A 21,351-nucleotide genomic window follows, 5' to 3' on the forward strand; every position below is an offset into this window, starting at 1 on the left:
AGAGGCTTACCTAGCAACTTCATGGCTGAGATGAGATTCAGGTCACAATCCTACACCCATTTCCTGAAAGTAAAACCACTTGTACTCAGTGGGACTTACTCCTGAGTTGATAGGATTACATGTCAGTGTACCAGGAATTTCCAGATTTCTTAGCACAATCTCTTGACCGGGACTTGGCACCCTTAATGTGAGATCCGCATGCAGATGGCAGTGCCTCTGGGCATGTGAAGGCTTCCAGATTGGAGGCTGCCTGCTGTTGGGCAAGCTTGAGCCCTGGGCCCTTTGCACTTGCAGGAACAAAGCAGTTCAAAATGTTTACATTTTTAGTCAATCACGCAAACCCATCTGACTATGAAAAGAGACAGAAGAATGACAATGTAGAAGATGAGTCTTCTCGGGTTGGGGGTGGGGGGAGAGTTAAAAGACAGCACAATGCAAGACTGGAATACGCCCGCCCCCCCAAATAATCTAATGAAGAACAACACACAAAACAAGCCCCCTGCAAAAGGGTTCCGGCAAGTAGGTAAGTACAGTGGTACCTCGGGTTACAGACGCTTCAGGTTACAGACTCTGCTAACCCAGAAATAGTACCTCGGGTTAAGAACTTTGCTTCAGGTTGAGAACAGAAATGGCGCAGCAGCGCGGCAGCAGCAGGAGGCCCCATTAGCTAAAGTGGTGCTTCAGGTTAAGAACAGTTTCAGGTTAAGAATGGACCTCCGGAACGAATTAAGTACGTAACCAGAGGTACCACTGTAAATGTGAAAGGAGATGTAGAACTCAGGGAAGTAGCCATAATAATTAATTGGTGCATGGTCCTGATAGAAAGCTCTCTTGTCCACACCCTGAAGAAGTCAACAGGAGAGCTGTGCAAGAGGTCCTGCTTCCAGGGAGGGGCACGTCACTCCCAGTTGCGACAGCTTCGCTGGCTCATTTACAGGCACGATTCAAAGTGCCCTGAATGGCCGAGGATGAGTATTTACCTAAAGGACTTCCTTCTCCCTGTAGGAACCTGTCCGAATCTTGAGCTCTCCCCGAAGGGCCCTTCTCTCAGTCCCTTTGATATCTGAGGCGTGTTTTGACGAGGGTCAAGAGGCGGGGGGGGGGGGGCCTCTCAGTGGTGGCACCCCCACCTTTGGAAGGCACACACACACCTTCATCCAGGTAAGTCAAGGATACATTCCAGCCAAAAAGAAGTGAGGGGTCTGAGAAGTGAGAGGCCAGAGAGGGCATGGCTTAAGGGAGAATCTCGGAGATCTGGAGGTATTCCCCCCCACCCCGCCTAAGGTTTTCCCCTGACTGCCCCAATTAGCTCTGTTCAGTCATACATCTCAGGGACCCAAGGCGTGTACAAACCCATTCCTCTTTCCCAACACTCCAGGCAGCTAGTGCTTATCATTGTGCTATGACAGGCTTCAAGCAATTTATTATTTTCCCTGTGGTCTAAGAGGGAGTTACATGTACAGAGCCTCCAGCTGCAGGAACCCTCTACCTGGAACGTAGAGCTGATGTCGGAACAGGTTTAGTCTGCGAGAGTAGAGAAAATGTTTCCTCCCCCGGCCAAAAGCCTTGAGCTGAATAAGGGAAATGTTTCTCCTTGGATGCTAATGGTGTGATTTTTTCTTTTTTTGTGCTTGCAAGGAAGCTTGCTGCTCCTTTCCCTGGTGTGCTGATCATAAACCCGCCAAATGGCCTTTTTATGTCTGTATTCCCCTTTTAAAAAGATATACAGTGGTACCTCGGTTTAAGTACCGTATTTTTCGTCCTATAGGGCGCACCGGCCCATAGGACGCACCTATGAATAAATGAATAAAAAAAATTTATTCCCCCCCCCCCGCGGCTGCCGCCCCAAGCCTTGCGCACACCTGCCCGAAGCACGGGGCACCCTCCGGAGGGCTCCCCGTGCTTCGGGCGACAGGCTGCCGCCCCAAGCCTCGTGCGCCGGCGGGACCTCCTGCCGGGCGCGCAAGGCTTGCAGACACTCGCCCGAAGCACGGGGAGACCTCCGGAGGGCTCCCCGTGCTTCGGGGGACAGGCTGCCGCCCCAAGCCTCGCGCGCTCGGCGGGACCTCCTGCCGGGCGCACAAGGCTTGCGGACACTCGCCGGGACTGCAGGCTGCTGCCCGCAAGCCTTGTGAGCCCGCGGTAACTCCCACCGGGCTTGCAAGGCTTGTGGATAGCTTCCTGAAGCCTGGAGAGCGAGAGGGGTCGGTGCACACCGATGCCTCTTGCTCTCCAGGCTTCAGCGAAAGCCTGCATTCGCCCCATAGGACGCACACACATTTCCCCTTCATTTTTGGAGGGGAAAAAGTGCGTCCTATGGGGCGAAAAATACGGTACTTAATTCATTCCGGAGGTCCGTTCTTAACCTGAAACTGTTCTTAACCTGAAGCACCACTTTAGCTAATGGGGCCTCCTGTTGCTGCCGCGCCGCTGCGCCATTTCTGTTCTCATCCTGAAGCAAAGTTCTTAACCCGAGGTACTGTTTCTGGGTTAGCAGAGTCTGTAACCTGAAACGTATGTAACCTGAGGTACCACTGTATAGGCAAGAAGAAACCCAGTATTGGTCAGCCTGCAACACTCCTCCCCACCCCCCAACTGCCTTCAAAATACCAGGGCGACTGTTTAAGAATCCCTCCCTTCTCAATCCTCCCACAGCCTTGCTGCTCTCCTCTGCCTAAATCCCTTTTCAGGAAGAGCCTCCCAGATGCTTTGAGCACTGCTGGGCTTGTGGCAAAATCCTGACTCCTGACGGATTATGAAAAAGTCGTGCGTGCAGCAGGCCTTGCCAGTTTGCTGTGCTTCCTCGCCGCTTTTGGCAGCCTCGCTTTGCTGCCACTTGTGATCAGGGCTTTGCTGGGCTTGTTGTAGTTTCTCTCTGTGTGTGTCTGTCTCAGATATGAAAGGCCAGTGGGTGGGAGACGACTTTAGAAGAAGGGGCAGTTGGCTTGAGAGACTGCACTCTGCGGAGGAAATTCTTGGAACGTGGAGGAATTGCTAGAGAATGGGTTCTTTCAAGGCTTCCTTCAAACGCTGCAGGCAGCCAAAGGCTCTCTGTGTGTGACTTTCTTGTGGTGTTAACTGATTCTTTTCTTTCCCCTCAGCCATATTTTTTTCCCATGCCTTGCAGCTGTTTGCAAGGAGTGGGTTTTAATTCCCCGGGTTCCACCTGAAAGAGAGGAGACATTTACCTTTGCAATCCCAGCTGAAAAGCATTGCAGAACACCAGGGCCTAGAAAGAATATATTCCCTTACCAATATTGGGCAATGGAATATAAAAAACCTTAGGAAAGGAACTGGTTTTTTTAAAAGCCTTATCATCATACAGACATTATGTACATTATGCTACATTTACACAGGAATCAGCTGCTCGTCACCCCCCCCCCCCAATCTCAAAAAGGTTGTTCCAGAGCTACAAGAAGCATTTAAAAGGGTCAATTAATAGTATTTCTCTGGAACCGTTGTGTCAAATTCCTTGATGTAGCCATGACATCCAGTCTGTGTGATCTGCCTTGTGGCTGCCATCAGTGATTTCAGCTCAGCTGAGGCAATAGTTCCCCAGCAGTGATTTCAGCTTGTGGAAGCTAGCCAGGGCTGCATACCTAGCCTAGCATCCCATCCTCGTCGCCAGTGAAGTGTAGGTGGGCTCCCACAAGGCAAGACACAGCAATAACAGCAAGAACCTTAATTGAACTACATAACTGGAAAACAGAGGCAAAGCAACTGCTTATACAGTGGTACCTCGGGTTACACACGCTTCAGGTTACATACGCTTCAGGTTACAGACTCCGCTAACCCAGAAATATTACCTCGGATTAAGAACTTTGCTTCAGGATGAGAACAGAAATCATGCTCTGGCGGCGCAGCGGCAGAGGGAGGCCCCATTAGCTAAAGTGGTGCTTCAGGTTAGGAACAGTTTCAGGTTAAGAATGGACCTCCGGAACGAATTAAGTACTTAACCCGAGGTACCACTGTATACGTTTCTGAAAGCCTGGGCCACTCCCACCGTGATTGGCTGTCTATACTTCCAAACTGCAAATCACGACTCAGAGTTCAAGGGCCAATGGGAGAGGCCCAAATCCTAAAATGTTCTGTGATTGGACAACATGTATCAAATCAGAACACAGGAGCTCAGAGTCCTTAGTCCATGGGTAGGCAAACTAAGGCCCAGGGGCCGGGGCCGGCCTAATCGCCTTCTAAATCCGGCCCATGGACGGTCCGGGAATCAGCGTGTTTTACATGAATAGAATGTGTCCTTTTATTTAAAATGCATCTCTGGGTTATTTGTGGGGCATAGGAATTCGTTCATTCCCCCCCCCCCAAAAAATATAGTCCAGCCCCCCACAAGGTCTGAGGGACGGTGGACCGGCCCCCTGCTGAAAAAGATTGCTGACGCCTTCCTTAGTCCAAACTAAAGATCAGGCAAACACAGACCACTGAATACGTAACAAATAGCCCAATCCTATGCGGGAGGTAGACATGTCTAGATCTACTGACTCAGATCCTAATTTAAGTTAAGGAAGTTCATGAAAGGAATGTTTCCCACCCCTTCCTCCCCACAGTAGTCACCTGTGCCTTCGCGAAAGCATCTCAGGAGAGTTGGGGGCCCTCCAGTACAATGTGGGATATGGTGCCTGGGGAGCTGCTGAAAAACTGTAAGGTTGGAAAGGGGCTCAGCGGCATCTAGTACAACCCCCTGCAATGCAGGAATCACGGCTAAAGAATCCTTGGCGGGTGACCATCCAACCCGTTTTAAAGAACCTCCAGTGAAGTAGAGTGCACCACCTTCCGAGGGAGTCCATTCCACTATTGAGCAGCTCTTTTTGTCAGAAGAAGAGGAATTGTCCCAAGCTAGGGAGAGATCCACACAATTTTAAGTGATTCCATCTTTCCAATCACACATTCTTCATTAACAGCCCTTGACCCTCCAGAGAGGCTGTCCAGAAGGCATAGGTGGTTTTCGAGGGTGGGGGGGACGGGGACAGAATGAGAACTTAACTAATGTTGGGATCCATGCTACTGATTTCAGTGGGCTTAGTCTGTCCACCTAATTCTGCACGGAATGAGACTGGAAAAAGACTGGAAAAACAGAGCATGTTGCAGCTTATGTGGGGTAGGGAAGAAGGCTTAAGATGCGGCTTTTTTGTTTTAATCCCCCCCACCCTATGACGTTGTAATCTCAAAATTTATAAATTGAAGAATGGTGTGGAGAGAATGAATAGGGAGAGGGAACTATCTCCCTCTTTCAAAACACAAGAACCCAAGGTCATCCAGTTCAGGCTACTATCGGGCAACAGGTTCAGGTCTGACAGGTATTCAGTGGAATGCATAATTATCATATAGAAGGTATTTAAATTAACGTTGGAGCTGTAATATCTGCAGAGCAGCCCTTGGAAGAGTATACACATGAATCTCTGGAGGTGTCTACTTAGAGGTAATTTTTATTGAATTATTGGGACTTGGTCCCTGGCAAAAGGGGCTGCCACCTTGAAATACTGAGTACACTGGTACCTCGGGTTAAGTACTTAATTCATTCTGGAGGTCCGTTCTTAACCTGAAACTGTTCTTAACCTGAAGCACCACTTTAGCTAATGGCGCCTCCTGCTGCCGCCGCACCGCTGGAACAAAATTTCTGTTCTCATCCTGAAGCAAAGTTCTTAACCTGAAACTGTTCTTAACCTGAAGCACCACTTTAGCTAATGGGGCCTCCTGCTGCTGCCGCGCCGCCGGAGCACAATTTCTGTTCTCATCCTGAAGCAAAGTTCTTAACCTGAAGCACTATTTCTGGGTTAGCAGAGTCTGTAACCTGAAGCGTATGTAACCTGAAGCGTATGTAACCCGAGGTACCACTGTACAATAAAATGCACACACTATCCAGGCAGCAGTCACTGAAAAATAAAATTTGCCACAATTCATTGTAATGCTGATGCGGTCATAACCACTACCATAGATTGTTTTAAAACACTTAGTTCACACCTATAACCTCTAAGCAATGGACAGTTCTGTCAGTACATGAATTAGAATAAATTTGCAATGGCTTCTACCCTTCCATTCTGAGGAAGCTGGGAGATGAAGAAATTCAGGAGCCACAACCAGGATGCTTTCTGACCACAGAGGCAAACAATTCCTCCAGATTCTGCTGCTCATGAGGTCTGGTTAGGGTGGTTGCTACTTGTTAGGCCTGAGGATCTGACCAGACCTTTCAAGGGATTAAGCCTCTTCAGGAGAAGGAATAAAGTCTCAAGGGGAAGGGACAGAAGCATGGGTCACTTTATTTATTGCTAGGCTTTCTTATTACTTCACTTTGCTATCAGCTCTGCCTGTGGGTGTCCACACGACTTTTTCTGGGGTGAAGAGTAAAACACTGACAGGGAGAGCAGCCATAAAAGAACAACAGTACAGTGGTACCTCGGGTTACATACGCTTCAGGTTACATATGCTTCAGGTTACAGATTCCGCTAACCCAGAAATAGTACCTCTGGTTAAGAACTTTGCTTCAAGATGAGAACAGAAATCGCACAGCAGTGGCGCAGTGGCAGCAGCAGGCCCCATTAGCTAAAGTGGTCCTTCAGGTTAAGCAGTGGCGTAGTGGGGGGGGTGCAGGGGGGCCGGCCGCACCGGCCGCAACATCTGGGGGTTAGGGGGCGCAAATCCACGGGTTAGGGGGTGCAAATTACTTGCCATGCCCCGGGTGCTGACAACCCACGCTACGCCACTGAGGTTAAGAACAGTTTCAGGTTAAGAACAGACCTCCAGAACGAATTAAGTACGTAACCAGAGGTACCACTGTACCTGCACATTTTGCCTCATCTCTGCTTCTACTACAAATGCTAAAAACTATGGTCACACCATATATTTTAAGCACATAACTTTCTTACTGCCCCAGTTAATGTACTGTATTTAATTTACTCATCAATAGCCAGTTCTTCACTTGACTGAAAAGCCAAAGTATTTGTTTGGGTTAAAGATAGGCAAGGAAAGCAAACAATACGTTATCTTCAATCTGTTATCAAAATTAACCTCACCAGCATGTGAAATGGCAGGCAGAGCTACATGAAACTCTATGCATGCCGTGCATGCATGTGACGGCATACACACTAAAGCACATTCAAAGCACATTTCCCCCCTCAAAGTATAATGGACACTGCAGTTTACTGGGAATTGTAGTTCTGTGGTAGGTAAACCACAGTACCCAGAATTCTTTTAGGTAAATAATGTGCTTCAAAGGTAGTGTGCAGACTGCCAGTGTGTGTACATGTTGCTTACACCTGTGTGCATTGGAGGCAAGCTATATATCTGTTCCCACAGCCCAAGATTGAACTTCTAGAGACCCAGAGGAAAGGAGCTGAACACTGACGAGTGATCATTCCAGAAACCTGCACTGAACAAAGGAATTTTCGAAAAGCAAAAATAAGGGCAATAATATAGGGACCGGAGGTTTTTTTAAAGGAAAATTGGGACAGCTGGAAGAGATTTTAAAAGGTAATTTTCAAGAGAAAGAGAGGCGGCAATACTGCTTGTAAGTGGACTAGTCAGGATTGTAGCGCTTGAAGGGGAGGCAGAGATGGGGATTCTCTGCTTCTATCTGGAAGGGCAAGTTTCTCCCAATACTGTAGTCTCTTAAAGTAGAAGAACGAACTACATTTCCCACAATCCCCTGCCCTTGCCGCCAAGGCGGAACCTTTGCGCGTGCGGCTCGGGTTTCCCCCAACTCTATGGCTTTCCCCCCAGCCGCTTAAAGCAAAGGACCATTTCCGGTCCCCAAACCAGAAGTGGAGCTTGCAGCCTCCCGGCAGGCGGGATGGCGGCTCGGACCGCGCTCCTACTGCTGCTCGGGGTGGCGGGCGCCGGCCCGGCTCCCGCCCAGGCCTCGCGGGGGGACCGGGAGCCCGTCTACCGAGAATGCCTGACGCATTGCGAGCGGCGCAACTGCTCCGGGCCCGGGCTGCGGCACTTCCGCTCCCACCAGCCTCTCTACATGAGCCTCACAGGTACTGCAAGGCCCCCAGCCGAGGGAGGGCCACGCCCACCGCCAAGGACGAGGCGCGAGGGGGGCGGTGTCCGCGACGTGCTCCTCATTTGCATAACCACGCCCACGAATGACGGTGCCCCGCCCAGTGTTTCCCCATAGGACGGCTTGGTGGCACCGCCTACTCGCCCTCTCGACCAATTCCTGACGCGCTCTCCCGCTGCCCTCGGTGGGAGGGGGCTCAGTAGCGGGCAGTAGCATCTGAACATGTGCAGAGTGCATTTTCCATTTAAATTGGCAATGGTTCTTGGATGTAGTGCTGAGCTGATGTTGCCCCCTCCCTCTCTTAACAGTGCAGTCCTACTCAGAAGTATGCCTCACTGAGTTCAATTTGCAGGGAAATGCACATAGGGTTGCATCCTGGGGCTCTAGGGCTGCGCACACAGCTGTTGCACTGCCGCATCGTTGTTTGCAAGCAGGACTCTGCTATGCCCCCAAAAGGGCTGGTGGGGCAGCTGCTGCGTCTATCTCCCTGCTTCAGGCCTTGCAAGCTGTCTCTTGTTTATTATTGTTGTTTTACTTATTTAGGCTGTTCATATCTCATCCTGAATTAGGGAGAGTAGCCATTCCTTACCCATTAGGTAAAGACAACTATTTTCTAACATTTTTAAAGTATCTCTCTTCAAGTGAGATTCCCTCGCCCCCCCCCCCATTGATTTATTTCTCCCAGGTTTCTTATGGCGCTGTTGAAATTGAGCCCATTGAGTGGCTTGTTGTAGCATTTACTGCTAGGTATGTGGTTCAATGCCTTATCTGCCCTCCAGGTTTCTTGGAGGTTATAGCAAGTAAGTGGGAAGAAGCCACAATTCTTTAATTAACTAGGTTGTTTGTGGGTGGCATAACATGTACCATCGTTTACATGCAGTTAGATATTACGTACGTTTATTCAGAAGGAAGCCTTCTGAGTTCAGTTATATATACTCCCCAATTAAAGCAGGCGATGTGATGTTGTGGTTAAGAGCGTTGGATAATCTCTGCTCAGCCTTGAAGGCCACTTGGTGGCCTTTGGCTAGTAGTTATATCTCAGCGTAACCTACCACAAAGGGTTGTTGTGAAAATAGAAAGGGTGCCACTTTGAGCCTCTTCGAGGCAAAATGGGATACAAAATAAAATAAATGTGTATGATTGCAACATTAACATCCCTCACTCTGCCTCTCTCACTCAGGAAACCTTAACCCCTCTTGCCCATTACATCTCCTATTCAATAGTTATATGTGTGTGGTGGAACTGACAGACCCAGGTTTCAAACATACATTTAATTTTGAGAAATCCACATGGCAAGAGAGTTGGAACCTGTGGTTCTCCAGATCTTGGATTACCATTCCCACCATCTCAGATGCTGGCTGGGTCTGATGGCAGTTGGAGTCCAGCGACATCTGGAAGCCCCCATGTTTCATACCACAGCCATATGGGATTGTAGCTCTAATAGAGATATTACAGTGGTACCTCTGGTTACGAACTTAATTCGTTCTGGAGGTCTGTTCTTAACCTGAAACCGTTCTTAACCTGAGGTACCACTTTAGCTAATGGGGCTTTCCGCTGCCGCGCGATTTCTGTTCTCATCCTGAGGTAAAGTTCTTAACCTGAGGTGCTATTTCTGGGTTAGCGGAGTCTGTAACCCAAAGTGTTTGTAACCCAAGGTGTTTGTAACCCGAGGTACCACTGTATATAGTTGCATTTGCATGTTTCCTGATTCCAAGCAAAAAACATGCAATATATGCTTCATTTAAAACAAACAAGTTAACTGTAAGACTTCATCCTGGCAACAAGTGGCTTGCCAGTCATACATCCATACATCATGCTCCCTTAAAATAAAACAAACTTGGCAAATCTGAGTACCCCCTCCCCGCCGTTCCCACTCTGGTATTTTAAAATTATTTTACACAGTTCCATTGCATTCAGGCATTAGGCAATAAATTCATTTGCACTAATTTTAATTTGTCCTCCCCCAACCGTATTCTAGGATGGACCTGCAGAGATGAATGTAAATATGAATGTATGTGGTTGACGGTGGGCCTTTACGTCCAGGAAGGATACAAAGTGCCTCAGTTTCATGGAAAGGTAAGTAACGTTCATGTGCAGCAGCTGTGAAACGTTCCATGTTCAGGATCATTGGGATAGGAATTCAAAATGAAGCTGCTATTTGTAGGTTTGCAAGAAGTTCTGTGTTGAGTAATATTAGAAATATTGTAAAAATGGAAAAAGAGAGGTGATATGTTAAAAGATTTAATGGCAATATTAAGTTAAGAAAGGCATAAGAAGTGATTAAGACGGAGGATTATCAGAGGTGCTGATGAAAGTCCAAATAAGAATGTATCTGTGATAAACTGTGAAGTATGTTTTATAATTTTGTAAGCTAAAAACCAATAAAAATATATAAAAAAAGAAAAAAAAAGAAAATGAAGCTGCTATCATAATGCTGTTATACAAACATATGGCACAACTACATTTGGAATACTGTGTACCGTTCTGGTTGTCTTACCTCAAAATGGATATTGCAGAGTTGGAAAAGTTTCAGAAAAGGGCAACCAAACACAGCAACTGTGCACCTTTGATCGGGGTGCATGGCTGTCGCATCCCCACACCATCCTCCCCAAGTCGCCTTGCAGGGCTCGGATCTGGGGACAGTGGCGCGAGGAAGGTGCAGCAACCATGCCGCCTGGGGCTGGTGTGTCGACGGACACATGCACCCACACACTGCGTGTGGCTTAGAGACACACTCCACCACAGTGGCAGGATTCAGGACGGATAAAAGAAAGTACTTCTCCACATAACACATAGTTAAACTGTCCAACTCACTCCCACAGAAAGCAGTGATGGCTGCCAGTTTGGATGGCTTCAAAAGAGCTCCCTCGATTAAAAAAAGAGCTTGAAACTTACCAGCTAGTTGGTAGTAACTTCAAACACTCCGGGGCCGGAATTTTGCTTTGTAGTGGAGGTTTCTGCAAAAATGGGCCATCTGACATCATTGTGATGTTAAGTGATTGACCTGTGGAAGTAGCCCTACAAGGGTGGTGGTGGTGGGGAGCCCAGGATCTGGCCCACTGGCCAAATCCAGTTCCCTACCATTGCCTCAAAGAGCATGTATACCTTCTCATTTCTGGCTGATGACATATTTTTCTTCTTCTCCCTCCCTTGTTTTCCCACCCTACCCTCAGTGGCCCTTTTCCCGCTTCCTGTTTTTTCAGGAGCCTGCTTCTGCCTTTGCTTCGTTCCTGAACGGACTTGCCAATTTAGTGATGCTGAACAGATATAAAGCTGCTGTCCCCCGCTCTTCTCCCATGTACCATACCTGCATTGCCTTTGCTTGGGTAAGTCATTCTGGACAGTTAATTCCTCACCACGGCAAGATGGCTGCCTTAGCTTCCTTCTCATCTTCTTCAAAGAGGTGGGAAACACGGGGAATAGAAAAGACAAGGAAGGCTTCTTGTTGCTTGAGATCTTGTAGGAAGGAAGCAGGGGAAACATGAAAGGTTTCCCTACAAGAAGACTCACAGAAACACACGACGTTCTGCTCCTCAGTCCAGGCTGTCTCAAGAAATGCAGAGCGAAGTAAGGAAGTAAGGAGGGCATCTCCCATGAGGAACCAACTCGAGCCATAGCAGAGGGCAGTGTGTTTCCAGTGGCATTGTGGGTATTTGGAGAAAGGTTTGCTGAATTATGTGGAATTTTCCTCTGTGCTTTTTTTAAAAAAGGGTTATGTTTTGGAACAACGCTTATAGAGTTGGTTTCTGTTATAGAAATTCTAAGGTCATATATATATATATATTCATAAATATACAAAGCAAACACATACGTAAGTATATAAACCACATGTCTGAAATAGTGCAAGAGAACAATCCTGAAGCCATTTTGACTCTCCCAAATTGACCTCAGATGGGAAAAGCTTTCCATTTGTCTTTGGACTATAGGGGCTTACACCTCCCTGTAAATACAGTCTGGCAAGTATCTGTTAAGCTGAGCACACTATCGATATGCGTAAGAGATTCAAGAACTATGTATTTACCATCTCAAAGGAATGGCCAGGCTACCCATAAAAGGCAATCAGATAAGGCATTATCAGGTATACTGGCAGACAGGAGAGAAGCAACACACTCAGATTTCTGCTGGGGACCACCTCTTTCTGTGATGTATGTATGATGTTTTGGGGTAGGCAGTTTCAAAAGTCTGTGTAAGAGCTTGCACATCAGTGTTCTGGGTTCCTCCTCCCTCCTGCATGGTGAGCACCCTGTTGCAACAGTTGAATAAAGATCAGACTTACTAGCTGCTTTGCTTCTCAGTGAAGTGAAGGCCCAAGACAGGTGTTGATCATGATGTGAGCTGCGCACAGGTGGTCTGAAGCGAGCGAGCTACCACCATTCCTGTGGAGCCTCCTTTTATTGAGACAAACATGCAAGCTAGGCAAATACATTTTTGGGCTGTGACCTTTACACATCTTCCGTCCCGAAATCGTGGGGTGGTACAAAGTTATTTTGGCACCTGTTCCACAGCGTCATTTTCCCCTTGCTCAATGTATGACGTAGGAGACAAAAGGTCTCATGGAAAAGGGTTACAGACAGGACACCGCAAACTGCTGAGATCGCGAAAGGTCAAGCAGAGGTGGAACGATGTACAGACAGCTGTGGCTTGTCTGGGGGGGGGGCGGTTTCCCTGCACCCCAAGGTCACGCGTGCAGGCAGACGTGGCTGCCTGCTGGTGGGGAAGTGTGCTCCCTCCGGACCCCACTCCCCACTCCACGATATCCCTACACTCAGTATTCTCTGGTTTGGCCTGTTATTTTCTCCTACAAATAGAGAACCTACATAAGGACTCTATATGGGCTCTTGAGTACCCCATAAGGGAAAAGGAGCAGTTTTTTCTTATATCAGTTTCTATCTAGGCTTTTTCTTCTACTCTGCGGACAAACTGTGTTTTGATTCGGAAGCAATTTGAGGAAAAGGGTGGGATAGAATTGATAGATGGTGATAATAAGAGATAGCATGTATCTAGGACTTTTTGAGTGTTTCACTTACAGTATTATTGCAGCAGTCCAATAGACTAAAGCAGCATGATTCCTCTAATTTTAAAGAGGGGGTGGGACTTGCTTCTGGATTTGTTGGTTTAAGTACCATATGGCAGTTATCCCGGTTATCCCAGAATGGCCTGTTTTTATTACTTCTGTGGTAGAAGCCAGTTTTAACAACCTAACTTCATGGAATGTGGTATTTTCAGGATAACCATTTCTTTCCCTGCTCCCTCACTCCCCCTGCAGGTTTCTTTAAATGCCTGGTTCTGGTCTACAGTTTTCCATACTCGAGAAACGAATCTAACTGAGGTGAGCAATTTTGCTCTCGTATCATGAAAAATGTTGGTATGGGGCGCCGGGGGAATTTTGAAGGCATGGCAGAAACCTCTCTAGTGGGTTAAAAAAAAATAGATAAGTTAAATGGTAGAAAAAAGGAAGTTATGTGAACCCCAGGTAAATAGTGCAGCCAGCATGACAGCATAATCCTAACTATGTCTATGCCAAAGTAAATCCTATTGAATTCAGTGGGGGTTTATCCCAGGGAAGTGAGGTTAGGATTCTAGCCTGAGACTTTCTTTCAGATATGTGTGCTCAGGATCATAATCTCGTCAAGTTGTTTTTGAGGTAGGATAAGAGGACAGCTATCACCAGGAAGAATCTTCCCTGTTGGGTGTTAAAAACACTACTAGTAGGCTTCTGAGTATGTGCAGGCCATAATCCCAGGGGAAAGAGAAAACTTTAAATGCAGCTCCCTGTCACTAGAGAAAAGCCATGAATAAACACAAATACCATGAGGATTTTCTAAAGAGAACGTGTAGCACTGAATGAGAACTGGGCCCGATTTCTAATGAGATTTCTCTTCCCACAGAAAATGGATTATTTCTGTGCATCAGCCGTCATCCTTCACTCTGTCTACCTGTGTTGCGTCCGGTGAGTTTCTCTCCTTCTTAAGAACATAAGGAGAGGCTTGAAGCTGGAAAAGACCAAAGGCGCATCCAGTTCAGTGTTCTGTTATCCCACAGTGGCCAAGCAGACTGATGTGGCTGGCGCAAGCCCAGTAGCACTCCCCTACTTGCAATCCCCTTCCAAAGCAGCTTCTGTTGGTCACCATCTTCCGGTGACAAGCTTCACCACTTGCCCTGCGAACATATACTTTTTGTCTGTCCTGCCTCTCCCACTTTTCAGCTTCACTGGTTGAAATGTTACAGTGGGGTGGGGAACTTTTTTTGGGCTCCACAGGCTAGATCTTTATCAGCCTTGCCCACCTGTCGAAATCCCCTGCGTGGCTTTGCCAAGTATCCCCAGGCTCCCCCTTTAAGCCCCTGACCTGGGAGGCTTAGGAGGGACAGCGCAGAGAAACTTGCAAAGGCTTTAAAGCAGCTCCCACACTCCCAGTTCAGCCTCCAGAGCTGTTGGGAGCAGCTCATGTTTCCCTTTTTAAGTGGGCGGGTGAGTGGCAGCAGCAGAGAGGAGTTTCCCCTGTCCACTCACAGCTCCCATATCTCGCTTTTATTCAAAAACTGAGCATCTGCAAAAGGACAGGTCGAAACCGCAAGAGGAAATGTGTGCGGACAGGATATGTGCAGATAGAGGAGGAGTAACCCAAGGACAAAGCAAAAGAGCAGCAAGTAAGGAGAGCTAGTGGAAACTGGCCGGGCCTTTTGGGAGTTGTAGCTGTGGCCATTCGAGCAAAAGAAAATGCTTTGTGTTCTGTCTGCTCAAGTTTCTGAACGGCAGGACCAGCCTTTGCAGCTCAGCCGTGCCATAGATCAGGGATGGGGAGCCTGTGGCCTCTAGATGTTGATGGGCTCCAACTGGACTCCTTTGTCCTTGACCCTTGGCTCACATCTGGAGGGCCGCAGGTTCCCCATCCCTGGCCTAGACCCGGAGGAACGAGTCCAGAAGTGACCCAGTTCCTACAGCTCTTGCGAGTTCCTTCAGCACCGTCTCTCTCTTTTTCTTTTCTTCCAGGACTCTGGGTCTGAAACGTCCAGCCTTTGCCACCGCCATAGGCATCTTCCTGCTCCTCTTCCTGGCCTGCCATGTGTCGTATCTGACGCTCGTGCGCTTTGACTATGGTTACAATATGGTTGCCAACGTGGTAATAGGTGAGGGCGGTGGAGCAATGTTCTACCCCCTGCAGCAGGTGTTGGTTGGTGTGGAGGTGTAGCCCAGCAGATAACCTTTGTGTGGCCTTCTCCCCTAGTGCCCCCAACCTCTCTAAGGCCCCATCTGCACCAATCAGTATCATGCCACTTTATATGGTTGTAGATTCTCCTTCAATGAATCCTGGGAACTGCAAATTGTTAAGGTTACTGAGAGTTGTCAGGCAGCACCCCCCCATCCCTTCACAGGACTGCAAATTCCTGGGAAGAGAGATTAGCTGATTCCGGTCAGAGAATCTCTGACAAGTCCTTCTCTGCATCTGGCCACAGAAAGGCAACAGAGAGATCATTTCCCATCATTCTGTTTCTTAACCCGAGCAAAAGATTGTTTTGTGGAGATATGCGAGCCATGCTCAGAGCAGTGGAGTGTATGGGGTGTTAGGGGAAGGGTAGCACCTCTGGGGGCGACGACATGTCATGCACCTTCTGGGGTGGTTTGCCCACCTTTGGTGTCCCCCCCCACACTCAGTTCTCACCTGTGGTTCCTTGAAGATGTCAGCATGTGACAGCGGCCACACCCCAGAAACAGCTTTGATTGGCCGGGTAAACTAGGTGCGGGTAGCCAATGGGTCTCAATCCTTTGGCGAGTTAGGGACTTGCTCCTGCATGCAAAGACAGGCTCTGGCGGATTGAGTGGATGAGGCCAATAGTGGGTCCAACAGTCGAGAAGGCGGTTTATGCACATGCAGTCGAGGAAAGCGAAGGTCAGATGGGGCTTATCTTCCTGGGAAGGTAGTCAATCTAGAAGGAGGAAAACTCTGATCCCAAACCTCTCCTGCCTAGTGGGATATCTTTGGGAGAAGAAAAGGCTAAGGAGCAAACCCTACGCAGACCTGGAGTCCCTAAGACTGTTGGATGGCGCTTTGAACGCCCCCTTTTTGGCACCTCCTGCAGCCAAGCTGGTGCCAAGTGTATTGATCTGCTTTCCTTTGGAGCAGATCAGCGAGGTCAAGGTCTTGTCGTCTGGGCAGCCAGAACCTCCATACACACTGCCCAGGCTTGTGCCCCAGGGATGTCACTTTAGTGCCGCCAATGCAGTAGTTTGACTTCACCCCCGGAGGCGCACTCCATTGTCTCTTGAGACAGACAGATGCAAACTTGCAACTTGCTAAGAGCAGCATGTAGCTACACCCTTTAAAAGCACACACACCAAAATAGCTGTTAGCGTAACTTGGAGGCTGCATCTATATTGCTGGTACATATCTCCCTTATTCCTTCCCTGCACTTCCAGGGCGTTTGTAGTATAGAGCACCAGGATAGCAGCCCAGGACCCTCAGGGCAGGTTCGCTGGGATCTGTGGATTCACTGGGTGCAGGGTCAACCAGCATGAAAAGGGCACCTCAGTTATAGTTGTTCAGCATTATAGAGGCAAGAGAGAGCAGGTCTGTAGATCCCTAGAGCCATGATCTCCCACAACAGTGCAAAAGCTTGTGTTGTTACATATTTGCCCAGAGGTTCCTCCTGTGACTTACGGCCCCGTCAGGGCTCGGAAGCAGAGTCACCACTTCCAGCTCCCCAGATCTTTCTAGTTTCCTCCATGCTTTCTCAGTGGATGATTCTGGGGGATGTATGCATGGGGAGGGGATATTCCTGGCATGCCTTGGGATTTGGTGCTGAGGAGCAAGGGGTCTGGGGTCCAGGGCTGCTAGTGCCTCTGGTTCATCGCCATGTGCATAACATATCTAAGTTCCTGCCCCACTGTGACTACTGCCAGGCATGAAATGCTGTCCTCTTTCTGCCATACCTTGCAGGCCTCCTCAATCTCCTCTGGTGGCTGGGTTGGTGCATGAGGAACCAGCAACGCCTGCCGTACGTCTGGAAGTGTGTGGCGGTTGTGCTTCTTCTGCAAGCCTTGGCCCTCCTGGAGCTCCTGGACTTCCCACCGTTGCTCTGGGTCTTCGATGCCCATGCCATCTGGCACATCAGCACCATTCCAGTCAATATCCTTTTCTACAGGTCAGCCAAGTTTGCTTGCCTTTGCGGGTGGGCCTTCTGCCATTGGTTCTCTGTGATTGCTTGTCAGGGCGCTACTTGGACTACCAACTCCCATCAGCCCCAGCCAGCATGTCGAAGGCTCAGAGATGATGGGAGCTGTGTGGTCCAGCAACATCTTGAGTGTCACACACACACACACACACACACACACACACACACCCCACTGATCTATTTATTTTGTATCCCACCCTTCATCCAAGTCAGGGCAGTTCACAGCACAAAAAAGCAAGATAAAAACACAGCATAATAAAAAACCAGAACCAATACCACCACCTCCCACTTCACTCCCACAAACACATTTAATATAGGCCTGGTTGAAGAGGAACGTTTTCACCTGGTGTATAATGAAGGTGCCAGGCGAACCTCCCTGGGCAGAGCATTCCGCAAACAGGGAGCCACCACAGAAAAGGCCTGTTCTCGTGTTGCAACCAAAACTCTCATGGAGGAGGCATATGATCTACAGCAGTGGTTCCTTAATACCAAAATACTGAGTACCCCCTTGTTTTTCAAAAGCCAGACCATGGGCCCCTGACTTTTGAAAAGTTAAATATCTTTATGGTAGTTTTTGTTATGTGAATGATGCCATGGACCCCCCAGGTGAGTTATGCAGACCCCTTGGGGTCTGCGGACTGCCAACTGGGGACCACTGATCTAGAGCACACACAATCCGACAAGCTAGAACTTGTTGGAATCTGCGGCCTGTAGCCTGTCCTCTGTAACGTGTTTAATATACTTTCATGAAACGAGGCTACAAGCAGCCATTTCCCTGGAGCATAAAGTGTATTCCTTCATTCCAGCCCTCAAATAGCAATGTCCAGAGAAGCAAAAACAACAGGAACCTTAGGCAGACCAAATCAAACCAATAGAAAAATGGGAGATACTGAATTAAATCACCAAAATTATATTTAGGAAAGGCAGGGAAAAAGTGAACTTTAAAGGCCTCCTTGAATGCCCGAACTGAAGGAGCCAAATGAATGTTGACTGGAAGAGGGTTCCACAACTGCAGGGCCACCACCAGGAAGGACCTGTTTCATGTGCTCACCAGCTCTAATCAATTCCACTGTTGGGGTATGCAAGCAGGACCTCAGGTGTGGACCTTAGATTCGAGGGAGGGCAATATGGGTGCTGCACCTTCCTTGCGGTTCACGTAGCTGCTATTTCTGGAGACTTTCATTTCAAGGTTTTCATACATCACCAGGAAGGCCTCACCTAAGGCAGGTACTACAGGTTGAAAGACAAGATGGGCACATTCTAGTTCTAGGCATATTGGGTAGCCCAATCCAACCCTTCACTCGCCAGTCAGTCCAGCAACTTCCTCTTTCCTCTCCTTGCAGTTTCCTCGTCGACGACAGCCTCTATCTTTTGAAGGCCAACTCCATCATTAAAATAGACTGAAGGGGCTGGTGCAATACAGCTTGGAGAACACCGCTGGTCTCGATGGAAGACATCCATTGGTTCGTTTCCAGCAGGAGTGTGCTGTGTTCTGAGAAGTGGCAGCAATTTGCACTTCCTGGTTCTGCCCTCTTACTTCCCCAGCATCTACATGTGGGTTCTGCTGCCATGGTGTCCTAAACTGACTGACTGCCTTTCTCCTGGATATATCAGGATATACATCTTGCCTCTCCTGAAACTTGCGCTTGAGTTCCTCGCGCTGCCTTCCCAAGTCTTTTCATGCTTCTCTGCGGAGATTTTGCTCGTGGCTTGTCCTAGTCGATTCATTTTTAAACATTTGTTTTTATTATCCCGTCCTGATTAGCTCTATGGTGTTAGATCTCTTGGTCTAATATGCTTTTGCTAAGTGGACTTCCGAAAGCAGCATGGACGATGCTTCTCGAAGCAGAATTTTCAGAAGCCTTCTTTGTCATGTGCCATGGGTGAAATTGAAATGTCAACTGTTTCAGAGAAGCAGTCCTGGCATGCTGTTTCATTGGCAGGCTGCCTTTTGTTCTTTGCCAGCCCATCAGGTAACACTGCTCCGCAAACCCTACTTCCCCATGGCTTCCCTGTCGTGATAAAAACAAGAACTAAGATTCCAGGTTGCGGTGCCTTCTAGGAGGAAAAATGGGGCTGGGCTCAACTTACCTAGAAGATTTTCCCTCTGAACTCGAAGCTTTCTGCACATACTCCTTGGTGGTGTGAGCTCTCTGTACGGGCTCAGACGCACCTCGGTTCATTCTTATTTTTTCGGAGCTGAGTCCTGGCATTAAAAACCAGGGGTTGGGCCTTGTCTCAGATTAAGTCTGAGCAGAATGGAAATATATATATTTAAAAGACTTCTTTTAAAAAACCAATTGGGGTGAATCTCTGAAATTTTTCATCCTGAAGACTATTCCTTCCAGTGTGGAAGCTGTATTCATCTGTTCAAGCTGATATGCGATTCATGGGGGAAATAAATGGCATTTCTCCTTTCCTTTGACACATCTGCTCTGTTTTTAAAATAGACACAGACTGCAGTGGGGTATGAGAGAGAGAGAGAGAGAGAGAGAGAGAGAGAGAGAGAGAAGACTTGTCCACCAAAGTTGCATCTAGTCTACTGACCTTAGGATGCTTACAAGTACAGTGGTACCTCGGGTTACAGATGCTTCAGGTTACAGACTCCGCTAACCCAGAAATAGTACCTCGGGTTAAGAACTTTGCTTCAGGATGAGAACAGAAATCATGTGGCGGCGGCGTGGCAGTAGCGGGAGGCCCCATTAGCTAAAGTGGTGCTTCAGGTTAAGAACAGTTTCAGGTTAAGAACGGACCTCCAGAACGAATTAAGTTCTTAACCCGAGGTACCACTAATGGAATCTGTTCTGGAAGTCCGTTCGACTTCCAAAACCAAAGTGCAGCTTCTGATTGGCTGCAGGAAGCTCCTGCAGCTAATCAGAAGCTGTGGAAGCCCTGTCAGATGTTCAGGTTCCAAAGAACATTTGCAAAGTGGAACAGTCACTTCTGGGTTTGTGGCATTCAGGAGCCAAAACGTCCGAGTACCAAGACATTTGACAACCAAGGTACAACTGTAAGGCCTAATTGTGTCCCCAGCATCTCTGAAATGCATCATGGTTCCATCTTTGATTACAGTGGCAAACAGCCATTCCTGGAGGCCATTTAGCCCCCTATGAATTCTGGGGCAGAGATCTCAGCCTTGAGATCTCCTCTGTTCATTTGGTGTGAGCCTATCTCCTTTTTTGTCTTTTGGAAAGACTTGACGTTGCAGAAGATTCCCTTTTAAGGTGGGGCTGCAGATAAGCTGCCTCAATATCTCTGGCAAAGCCAACTGGTTTTGTGAACCTTCCCAGAGATTTTGGGGGTGGGGGGGCAAGTTCCCCATGACTCATCCCAATGACACACCTCTGCAGCCCTGAAATGGCATCAAACTTGGCACCACTCCAGGCGTCGGGTTGCAGCACTTTCAGCAAGGTGTGCATGAACACTTAAGCATTTCCTGCCAGAAAAAGAGAGACAGAGACAGTGCAGCAGGAGGGAGCCAAGACTGCCAAGGGTTCTTCAGAAAGTGACCCAAGACGAGAGAAGAACCAAAGTAATAATGGAAAAGACCGGGTGGCTTGCTGATGTCAGGTGTTCTATGACTATAATCAGCCACCAGGTGGCAATGGAGGCCAGTGGTGGCTTGCTGGTGGTGCCTTGGAAGGTACATTTAATAGAATCTCAGAGTGGTCAGAAACTTTAGAGTGGTCCTCAAGGGTCATCTAGTCCAGCCCTCTGCATTGCAGGAATCTCAACTAGATCATACATGACAGGCGGCCATCCAACCTCTGCTTAAAAACCGGCAAAGTAAGGGGAGTTCAGGGACGCGGGTGGTTCTGTGGTCTAAACCACAGAGCCTAGGGCTTGCCGGTCAGAAGGTTGGCGGTTCGAATCCCCCATTGTTCAGTGCCTGCTCCTGCCCACCTAGCAATTTGAAAGCATGTCAAAGTGCAAGTAGATAAATAGGTACCGCTCCAACGGGAAGGTAAACGGCGTTTCCGCGCACTGCTCTGGTTCGCCAGAAGCGACTTAGTCCTGCTGGCCACATGACCCGGAAGCTGTCTGCAGACAAACAACGGCTCCCTCGGTCTATAGAGCGAGATAAGCGCCGCAATCCCAGAGTCGTCCATGACGGGATCTAGCAGTCAGGGGTACTTTTAAGGGGAGTTCACCACCTCTCGTGGGAATCT

At 48.3% G+C, this 21,351-nt stretch overlaps 1 protein-coding gene across 2 annotated transcripts; it reads left to right on the forward strand.

Annotated features, from left to right (window-relative positions):
• The first annotated feature begins 7,771 nt into the window (after positions 1-7,771).
• On the forward strand, positions 7,772-19,607 carry PGAP3 (post-GPI attachment to proteins phospholipase 3). Of its 2 annotated transcripts, none has more exons than XM_080978358.1 (8): positions 7,772-7,988; positions 9,990-10,087; positions 11,215-11,337; positions 13,278-13,340; positions 13,900-13,961; positions 15,003-15,139; positions 16,948-17,152; positions 18,526-19,607. In XM_080978358.1, exons 1-8 carry the CDS (start codon positions 7,799-7,801, stop codon positions 18,584-18,586), a joined length of 939 nt encoding a protein of 312 aa, XP_080834484.1. In that variant the 5' UTR covers positions 7,772-7,798; the 3' UTR covers positions 18,587-19,607. The 2 variants fall into 2 exon arrangements, with proteins under 2 accessions (XP_080834484.1, XP_080834483.1); XM_080978357.1 differs by having other exon boundaries at positions 7,774-7,988; positions 11,185-11,337.
• Positions 19,608-21,351: the final 1,744 nt, after the last annotated feature.

Source organism: Podarcis pityusensis (genome assembly GCF_964106645.2).
Source record: "Podarcis pityusensis genome assembly, chromosome: 13".
NCBI lineage: Eukaryota > Metazoa > Chordata > Lepidosauria > Squamata > Lacertidae > Podarcis > Podarcis pityusensis.

Excerpts from the sequence above, each read along its gene's own strand:
- PGAP3 (XM_080978357.1), top strand. The coding sequence starts at position 7,799 with ATGGCGGCTCGGACCGCGCTCCTACTGCTGCTCGGGGTGGCGGGCGCC. Across the intron at positions 11,338-13,277 it reads CCTGCATTGCCTTTGCTTGG|GTTTCTTTAAATGCCTGGTT; the intron begins GTAAGTCATTCT and ends CTCCCCCTGCAG. Across the intron at positions 15,140-16,947 it reads GGTTGCCAACGTGGTAATAG|GCCTCCTCAATCTCCTCTGG; the intron begins GTGAGGGCGGTG and ends CATACCTTGCAG.